Below are 9,896 nucleotides of genomic sequence, written 5' to 3'. Positions count from 1 at the left end.
TCTTTTTACGGAGGCGTTGACAGACAATCTGCGGGATAGCTACTCGAAACGCTCATCCGGATGCAGTTACTACACCTGCAGAGGTGAGTCTGAGTCGGCACCGGCAGCGACATAGCCGCTGGTGCTGATGCTCATGCTGATGCTAAGGGTTGCACAAGAGCTGAAAGGGCAGCCGCTCGAACTGGGGGCACATGTCTTTCCGCCAGCCCCTCGTCATGGCAAGGTAGACTATAGAAGCACAAAAGGGAAAGAAACCGAGGCTATGTCTGAGGGTAGGCAAAAGAATGGATTGGCTCAGAATGCTTCCCCCTCCATCTCACACCGAGGGGCGGTGCCTCGAGCATGCGAATGCAGATACAGTTGCGCTGCGAGGGAGTCTATCATAATTCAAGTGATGTTGACGCAAGTAAGCGGTGTGGTGCAGCCTACAGAGGAAAGGCATGGCATGACATGGAAAAAACTGGGGTACAAGAGGATGCAGACATGAACTCAGCCGAATAACCCGCAGACTGGGGCTTCCTGCTCGGCTGCAGGGGCGGTGATGCCACAAGCCCGGCGGTTCAACATGGGGGCCAGAAGCCTCGTAACAGTGAATGCTCGGATCAAGCCCCTGGGCTATGGCGACGGGGAAAATAGGTGCATGGAGCGTGGCGCCGATTCCACCCACTCTTATCAGACGTGGAAGATCATGAAAATCTTACTGAGCGGGCTCCCTACGCCGGCGCAGCAGATGGGCTCATCATCTTTGGGCGCTCGGGTTGCGGCGGCGAGTGGCTCGCTGGACGGGACCGCATGGGCAGAGACGAATTTGGCTCTGGGACAGGCGGTGCTTCGATCTTCAGTTGCTCGTCAGAGCCCTCGTCCTCGTCGTCGCTGGAGGACTCCTCGCGCCGGCCATGGCGATGGTTCTCTTCTATACGGTGGCGCTTGTCACGCACATACTCCTCGCGACGGGCATCTAGGGGGGGAAGTTCAGTGAGTTGTCTGTGTCTGCCAAACCTGTCTTCGGAGCCTCAGATTGAAAGGACTGACCTCGAATTTCCTGCGTCTTCAGCGCATATGCCTGGATCTCCTCCTTCGTCAAAACCCGCAGCACAATCACAAACTCCGATCGCTCCTCATATCGCTCGTTGCCTGCCTCCAAAGCGGCGGGGTTGACCAACCGGCGGTCAATCTTGGTCCAGCGTGCGGTGGGTGGAATCCCGTTCTTGTTGGCATCCTTCAGCGGAGCCACGCCCTCCCTGATCGGATTTGGTTCCTCGGGGAAAGCCTTCTTGGGGGGTTTGAGGATGCCCTTCGGGGCAGGCTGCTCAGGCTCTTTGGTGACAGGCGGCTCAACAGCGATGGGCTTCCGCACATCATCTATGTGATCAGTGGCAGTGAGGCTTCGCGTTTCATTGGAGCGGCCATCCTCCGCCACGCGCTGTGAGCGAGAACGATGGTGCGACTGATCTCGAGGGCGACGTCCGGCAGAACGGTCATCAGCGCTACTGGTGTCGGTGCTACTGTGCCGGCTGCGATACGGTGCTGCCGAAGGCTCATGTCGGTACTTGTGGAGGTCTTCATCGTCTGTATAGACTTCAGTATCGCTGCCTGAGCGTCGACGCGATTGCCTTCGAGATCGGCTGTCGCGATGGTGAGCATCGCTGGGTCCCATATATAGCTGCTTGCTTCGCTCCGGGTTGGATGGCCCACTGTCCGCAAACTCCCTAGTGGAGGGCTGCGCGGAGTCGTAGTCGCGTTCGGCCTCGCGGCGTCGGTGACGTCGTCTGCCAGGTCGGTGGTCGTAGTCTGAAGCATCCGAGTAGCCGTTAGCCAGTGCAGCTGTGCCGAGTCCTGCAACAGCCAAAGCCCGGTCACTGCCTCCGTTGTGCGGGCGTGGAGATCGATCGTCCACATGTCGCCGGCCCTCCTCTGGACGGGACCTGTGGTGACGGTGCCTGCGGTGATGGCTGTCACTATATGAATCGTATCCATCGTCGGACTCGTGGGGCAACACCACCAGTGCACGATCGTGACCAACTGGTGCTCTCGTCCGGGACGTTTCCCGGTGCTCATCAAAGCCTCGAGCAGAACTTCGAGGCCGGCCTTCGCGGTCCATCCGTTCCAGACCCCGGGAGGTTGGCGGGGGCCCATGGTGCCGGTGATCCTTGCTGCGGATCAACCACTGTGGGTGATCTTCCGCAATGTTCATACTCATAGGACGGTCAATGGACGCTCGCCCCGGGGGATGGTGCCGCCGGAGAGGATATTCCCCGGACAAGTCCCTTCGAGCTTCTTCGCCGGGGCCAGTATAGGAGTAAGCATCATGATTGTCAATGTTGTAGCCCTTCTTGGGCCCATCATAGGGTGGATATCGCCGCCGGCCTGCCGGTTGCTGGACACGGTGCGCACCATGGTGAATCCCCGGCCGGTACCTCACACTGTCGTGCATTTCCAGGCGGCCGGTGTCACTTGCGTAGTCGGTGCTAACCACTCGGCGGTGCCCTCCGCCATGACGGGCGGAGGATGCGGGTATCACATAGCGCGAAGTGTCGGGGGTGAGAGGGCTTGGGGAACGGTGACCACGTCCTGAGTTGACCGTCGGGCGGAGGTGTGACGATGAAGATGACGGAACGGCTATGCGGGTATCATAGAGATCTGTTGCAGATGCAGTGTGGCTCCGGTGCCTGGTTTGAGGCTGGATAGCATACTCGGTCCGCTTCTTTGTTGACTGGCCAGGTTGGCGGTATTTCTGAGAAGACATCGGCTGAACATCGATTGTGGATCGGTGTCGAGGGTGGTGGCGGTAAGTGCCACCATGTCCCACATCCGATGGATAGTAGTAGTCCTCATAGTCGTGACGGCTTCGGGGCACCTCGTAGGGATCCAAAGAGGAACCCAGCTGGACCATGCCGGTCGATGCCCGTGGGCCAGCCACGTGGTGACGACCACCTCCAGGCGAGAGGCTGCGGAGGTGACTCGAGAAACCCATCGTGCTTGGAGAGTGGCACTAGGTGCAAACGCAGAGCTTTCGCGGCCGGCGCTAGGTTTGACTTTATTGAGGTCGAGGGTCGAATGCGGTTTGGCTGTACGGTCGGGGTTAGCAGGGGCAAACACTTCAACATCACAGATGGCGAGATGCAAGGGAGGGGAACCCACCGGACTCGTGGGCGGGAATAGGATTGTGGTTTTCGCTGCTCTTTTTGTTCTAGAAGTATATCCCTAGATTCCAGAAAACGGAAGGGAAAATAAAAGCAATAAGTCAATCGAGGCGGATGATAAACAAAATCACAGCCGGACTTGGCGAGGAGATTGGAGGGGCTGATTGATCAATTCGACACGGGCGGACCGACGACAGTGGGGATGCGGAACCCAACTGGATGCCCAAAGATGAGGCCGAAAAGTGCGTGAAACGAGGAAGAAGTGGAAAGGGGAGAGGAGGCCAGCCTTGAGAATGACGCAAAAGTGGGCTCGGCCCAGTGACTTGGATGACAAAGACCCCACCTCTCACTGCAGCCCCGTTGGACTACGCTGCCCTCATTGTCTTTCCATTGATTATGCAATTACTCAGTGAGTGGACCTGTGGACTTGTGGCCGACGCTACGGCTACTACTAGCTTGTTCCAGACGTGCCCAGGGAAATGTTATCCGGCACTGCGGCACTCTGGCACTCCGGCACCACGGTCGCGAGCATCCTGATCGGGCCGGCGGGAGATAGCCCCATGTCGTGCAGCATTGAAACATGCCAGCATCCTCGAAACCTCGACAGTCCTCGGAAAAGCCCATCGAAAGCCCATCGAAAGCCCGTCGAAAGCCCGAAGGCGGGCCAGCAGCGGCACGACCCGTGGGCAAGGAATGTTTGGAACATCTGGAGCCGCGTCTGAAACCGTGGGTCAACACATCGTGAATCGTGGGTGACCGATCCGATACTCGACAGCCTCTCCACTTGCCTGCTTCCTTCCACCAGTCGACTTACCGACATCCCACTAAGGCACTCCCCTCCTCCGCCATGCAAAGCGCCCATCTCCCGGCGGTCAAGTGCGGCTCTGAGGTGCTGCGATTGCTTAGGTGGGCTGAGTCGACTCCACTTGCCCCCCCGAGTTGCGCCCGGGTGCATTCCACTGGGCCACTCTCACCGGGCTGCGGGGCTGTGTCCATTCATTGGCACCATACATCTTCACGCCTGGGAAATCAGGATGGTTTGAGATCATGCCCCCTCCGATAATGAAACAGAACACACGGCCTGACTGCAACCTACCGCCCTCGTACGATGCGAGGCCGTTACCGTGTCTTGGTGGCAGTGGTCAAACAGACTAGCTGGTTGCGATAGCGGGGCAGCGATGGGGGTGACGGAAGTATATCGCGCAAGCCTCGGTTGTCACGCAGTCCTCCCAGCCCGCTAGATGAAAGCGCACCGTACAAAGCAACGCACTAGCCATGATACTAGTTGCCTCCCTTTGCGCCTGCACAGCCATCCAACTTAAGGCGATCGCTGACCTCGTCAACACCATCCTGGGACCGCCCCTCCACCCGGCCAATTGGCCAAATTCCACCAAATCGCAAAACAATGCCATGCCTCGCATTGTAAGGATCCCCGCTAACTGGACCCTTCCTGCAATGATCACAACGGCAACCTCCGTCATTCCAGCATTGGCCGCGGCCTGTCCTTGATTTCCCCGTCAACTCCATCCGAAACCTGCTTTCCGATGCTTTGATATTTCATTCCATACAATAGGCCTATCGACGTGGCACCGACCCTCTCAATACCAAATAGCCTTTGCCATCTCCGAGTATTCTCATGGAATTTCATACCATCTCCACTCCACACCCGGCCCGCCTTCCGACCTCTCCCTTCTCCCGATACTACCCCCAACTCCACTCACCGCGGATCATTATCCTTCTGGAAACAGGGCCACCGGCCGGATTTCCGGAATACAAGCCGTAGGGCTACCAGCTCTTATCTCACTCCACAAAGTGCCGAGAGGGAAACCGGAGAATGGAGGGAGAAAGGTGGGCTGGGCTCGCTCTTAGCCCCTCGCTCTTAACCCCCTCGCTCTTAGCCCCCGATCCCTCCCTATGCGCCCTCCCCGCCCCGGCGCACCGCGCCCAGCGAGCCTACCAGCACCCGCAAGAAACGCGCCGTGCCTCACTCCCAGCCACACAGCGTTTGATCCTTGTTTCAGCGGCCACAGGCCCACCGCCTGTGCGCCCCTGGCCCTCGCCCTAGGACCCGCGCGGGTGCTGATGCTGGTGCATATCGTGGCTGTCCTAGCTCGACCCAGGACTGCGCTGCCGGAGCGCCGCGTACGCGGGTGCTTGTCGCGCGCATTTTTCGAAGCTTCACTCCGTCCATCGGATACCCGTGACTGATTTACAGTGTCCTCGTGTTCTCGGAGCTCGCCGATATATCGACGCTCCGGCACCCAGGTTGGCTGGTGGTGCGCTGGACGGAATGACCTGGGTGCGGGTGTGGGCACGGGGGGTATGTACGCTGCGGATTTCTAGAGATTCTGCCTGGGAACTCGGGGACTCCGGCTGGATGGGCGGCTGTCGCTTCACTTGTGCTTAAGGGCGCCGGCTCCGGTCTACCAAGGTTGGGTTTTCTTAACCTCGCCCTCGCCCTGATGGAGTCGTGTCCTTGTCCTGCCCCGCTGGCAGCGTGTAGTATGGCTGTGGACACTTGTGGCAGATGGATATTGGTCTGCTCTGTGATGTGCGGTGAGGAGGGCAAGGGCGAGGGTTGGGAGAGTCTTTGCTTTAAAAGGCCGGTCTTTGAGGTGAGGTTTTCCGTCTTCCTCTTTGTTGTCAATTAACTTTGGCTTCAACTCCAGCTTTGAATCCCACTCGGAATCAGTTCAGCTGTTATACCACATCCCTTGATTTTTGTTTTTATTTTTTTTTTTACGTTGGGCGACTTCTACACTAGATTGACTATCACGAGTTAAATTGAGTTATACCGATCTGCAACCATCGCATTGAACGACAGCACAATGTCCTCGTATCAAGTCACCTTTGCCGAGCGATCGGGATTGACCTTGCCCCTTCGGCAAGACTTCTCGGTCTTGTCGATGCATCAGGTTGAGGTTGAGACCATCCGCGAGTTTGTCGATGCCGATATTCTATCCAGCCGGCCGGTTCAGCCACTCTACCGCGCAACACCGACAGGCTACGCCGGAAGTGGCGCGCCCATTCAGTCTGCCGATTGGTGGACCTGCTGTAATTGCAACTCACTTACCAACCCAGCCCTGGCACCAGATCGCTGCCCACTCTGCGCGCACTACAAGTGTGGCGAGTGCACTAAAACCGTCGTCTGATCTTGAACTGGACTTTTCTTTTTTCTTTCTTTACTTGGTCTCCCATCGTCCGACTGTCCGATTATCCGATTCGACGGGGTTATGAGAGGTGCATGGCGCTTGGGGATTAGTTTGGTAAAGGCATAGGTATGGCATAGGCATAGGTATGGGCATATAGCGTGGGCTTTGGGACTCTGGGACATCCGATGCTGTGACATCGTGACGAGCTTCGTTGGTTTGGACGGTGTCTGGGTGCTGGGTTAAATGATCGGTTTCAGGGAGTTGGGTCTACGCATTTCAGAGGGTTCTGTGCTTCTTATTTCCCATGTTGTTTTTCCTTGCATCCTTGTGATTTGTTATGTCATCGTCGATTTTTGTTGCTTTTAGATGGACGTGGAAGGACGACTGCACGAGGCTGCCCATCTCTTCTTCATTCGCCACCCCGATCTTAATGATGTCAATGGGGACATTGGTGATCAGAGGTAGCGGGACAGCCTCGCTGGGTTATCCTGGGCGCTTGCAGATAATAATATCTTCAAGGTGGGGGGGGAGGGTGGAGCTTCGTTCCCTAGCGTGAGGGCTAATAGCTAGGCGTTAAGAGTTGTCAGAATAGAGATTATGTCGTTGTTTCTATCATCATTCTGGCCGTGGTTTCTCACCCCAAGCTAAAAGTAGAAACGTCTACGCTCGGGTAAGGGTGTTCGGGCCACCTTGCGAACATTGTTACTTAAAGTACCTGATCGCGGTAGCCCCAATGGGGGCGGCCCCCATGGGCGATCACGGTACCTGGCACGATTCCCAGAGCAAGCACTCAGCCCTACCTGTGGGGCCAGAGAAGGAATCTGCGCGGGCGGCTCTGGAGTCGGCCTCCTTCCTAACCCTAGTAGGGGTGGTGCATTGCCACTTGGAGCAATAGTAAAAAAAAAAAAAAAAAAAAAAATCATTGGGGGTTACATTCCTACAAGCACAGGAAGGACCATGGGAGATGTGCAGGGTGTATTCTATTTCCCGATCCGAGACATCAATCATTTTCTACGTTTGCTGCGGCGGCTATGTTTTGCATGCGCAGAAGGGGGCCGAGACGCAGAGCCATCCTCTGTTTCTGTTCCTGGTGCGGGAGCCGGGGCCAACCCGGCCTCCTGCTTCAGCCGCGTTACCACAGGCCCCAGAGCAAAGGCGCTGGTAGGGCTGCTGTGGTCCGCACACGGGCTGTGTTTGAGTGGGAGGAGCCATTCGCTGATGCTGTAGCCCATGACTTGTTGCAGGTTCTTCAGGCCGCTGCCAAGACTGAAGGGGTTTTCCCCCGGGAGGGTGTGGAGGATGGCGAAGGTGTGGCGCTCGCCGGTAGATAGGTTGGCCGTTTGGGGCTGGGAGGGTGCTACAGGTTCCTGCAGTGGGTAGGTGACCATGCGGAAGGTGGGTGCCCAGGGGGAGTCGGGGGCCCAGAGTCGGTCCAGCATATGCTCTGGGACCCGGATGGCGAGGGTCCAAACGACGGAGCGGCGGTTGATATTTTCAATCGTGGTGAGGTTCAGCAGGGCCAGTTGGATGGAGCTGAGAGTCATTCCCCCAGTGAAGAACGCGAAAAGAGCGCTCCTAGTGATGTGTGTTAGATAGATACCTTGGTTGGCCCATCGTACGGAGCACTTACAGTCCAATACAAACAGCCCAGTGGGGATTAGCGCTTCCAGTCTGTTGAGGGGGTCAGCAATCGATCTGGCAGTCAACTGGGACGGACACTTACGTTCCGACGAAGCTCCGCCGTGAAATACGCAGAAACAATCAAAACGAATCCACAAAACATGGCTGTGTAGACGACAAACTGGATAAAGAACTTGAAGGAGGTCTCGGACACCACACCTCCGACCCTATACTTGGTTAGCAATGTAGACCCTGTCGGTTGACCAGCAGAAGCGCATACCAAGGGCAGAAATGGTCCATTTTGCGCACGCAGCGGTCCACCTCCCGACAATGGTGTGCTCGGTCAGTCTTGAACTGGCAACAGGATGAACAATACGGCGGCCGGCCATCCTCCTGGCAGACAAAGACATCCTTCGTATAGAAACACTCGAGACCCGCAGGATCAAGCGGAAACGCCTTCCCTCCCGCATGATTGTTTATCCCGCTCTCCAGATCCACCTTCCACGGGTCTTCCTTCTCCGCATCCCGGGCCTTTCGCGAGCTGGTCTTGCGACGGCGCTTTCCATGCCTGCGCGTGGGATCCTCCGATTCGACGTCGGCTCGAACCCGTTCTGCGCCGAGTGGTAGGTAGCCAGGATTGCATAAGACATCATAGAGGAGTCGAATGTAGGTGGAGACCACGGGTATTAAGAGGCAATAAAAAAGTGCAATGATTACGGCGCCAGCGCCGACTCGAGGGCGTCGATTATAGGATGGGAGAGGATGAAGAAGATAGTCAACTGGGGAGATGGAATGGTTAACAGTGGGGGATTCAAGAAGAGGGCCCAAGCCCTCGGGATCCAGACAAAAGAAGACTCACTGCATAACGTCTTGGTCACGGCGTAGCAAGCGTAGACCACGGCGCCGAGAAGCACGGGCGGAATGATCTTCGAGACCGCGAGGTTGACGCGCTTCTGCGCGGGGCTCGCCATGAAAATGAAATGATTCTGCCTCGCAGTCGTGCAGGTACATGAAGGCAGAAACAGTAACAATGACGGAGAAGACCAGGCAGCTCAATAGCGTGCGACCGGAATGATGATCCCCTCGAGGCAGGGCGGAGATGAGATGAGGTCAGGGCGCCAAGCCGGGCACAATTGCCCACGGCGCAGACCGCCCGACGTAATTACCGGGGGGGGGGTCACGGTCACGAGGGTGGAAAGCCGACCAGAGCGGGTGCCCTGCGGAGGAACGGCGGTGCGGCGGTGAACCAGGATAGTTGGGGGGATGATTCACTGTTTCCCTCTTCCACACTTCGTGCTGCTATCGGTGCGGTCGGGATTCCCCCCCGGACCGGACAATTACATCCAGCATTCATACGGGGAACAAACGGGCGGGGCAATCACGGACGGAATCAAGCCTTGTTGCCTGTGACCGGGAAGGAAATTGGGTTGTGAGCCGAAAGGTGCTTATTTGAGCAGGCCAGTTAACTAGACCATCCTGCACGGACAGTATAGGAAATATACGCGGCGCAGTACCAGAGGGATCGCGCAGTGACCGCGCCATCAGGTGGAATGAGGGTAATGATCTTAGACCAACGAGAGGGAATCAGAGTCACGAACCAAAAACTGCCTTGCAATGCACGTCGAGAGCTGAAAAAAGTAGACTGGTCGGAGTGAAGCTGGACGGTCAGAAGTCCAAACCCAAACCAAACGCCCTGGGTAACGGGGGTGGAATGTAGACACAGCCCGCGGACAACCCATTGCCCTGAACTCTCCGTTAGACCAACGAGAAGAATCGGATAGATCATCGCAGGGTTCGATGACTGCACACCTTAGGCAGCAGGGGCTTAGCGCACCACAGGTGACCGATGACTCCTCCGCTTCGAGTCACCGCCAGCCGCTGCCTATCGAGAGTGGATCGTCCAGCATGTTCAAGGCACCAGGCAAGGCATCACCGGGGTGAAGCGATGGGGGTGAAGGGGGTGAAGGGGTGAAGGGGGGAA

General features: G+C 57.1%; 3 protein-coding genes across 3 annotated transcripts; 1 reads left to right on the top strand and 2 right to left on the bottom strand.

Annotated features, from left to right (window-relative positions):
- Window positions 1-713: 713 nt before the first annotated feature.
- On the bottom strand, window positions 714-2,974 carry N7482_002537 (uncharacterized protein; the record flags this gene model as incomplete). Its single annotated transcript, XM_056684662.1, has 2 exons — window positions 714-958; window positions 1,033-2,974. 2 exons carry the CDS (start codon window positions 2,972-2,974, stop codon window positions 714-716), a joined length of 2,187 nt encoding a protein of 728 aa, XP_056548268.1.
- A 2,997-nt stretch (window positions 2,975-5,971) lies between these two features.
- N7482_002536 (uncharacterized protein) lies at window positions 5,972-6,295 on the top strand (the record flags this gene model as incomplete). The annotated part of the gene is made up of 1 exon (XM_056684661.1): window positions 5,972-6,295. One exon carries the CDS (start codon window positions 5,972-5,974, stop codon window positions 6,293-6,295), a length of 324 nt encoding a protein of 107 aa, XP_056548267.1.
- A 1,004-nt stretch (window positions 6,296-7,299) lies between these two features.
- On the bottom strand, window positions 7,300-8,886 carry N7482_002535 (DHHC family palmitoyltransferase; the record flags this gene model as incomplete). The annotated part of the gene is made up of 5 exons (XM_056684660.1): window positions 7,300-7,870; window positions 7,926-7,966; window positions 8,019-8,142; window positions 8,196-8,694; window positions 8,775-8,886. The coding sequence occupies 5 exons, from the start codon at window positions 8,884-8,886 to the stop codon at window positions 7,300-7,302; spliced, it is 1,347 nt and encodes a 448-aa protein (XP_056548266.1).
- Between the last annotated feature and the right edge of the window lie 1,010 nt (window positions 8,887-9,896).

The sequence above is a fragment of the Penicillium canariense genome (assembly GCF_028826845.1).
Source record: "Penicillium canariense strain IBT 26290 chromosome Unknown utg000001l_segment0_segment0, whole genome shotgun sequence".
Taxonomy (NCBI): domain Eukaryota; kingdom Fungi; phylum Ascomycota; class Eurotiomycetes; order Eurotiales; family Aspergillaceae; genus Penicillium; species Penicillium canariense.
The sequence above is the reverse complement of the archived record's forward strand: the minus strand, read 5'-3'. Positions and strand labels throughout refer to the sequence as shown.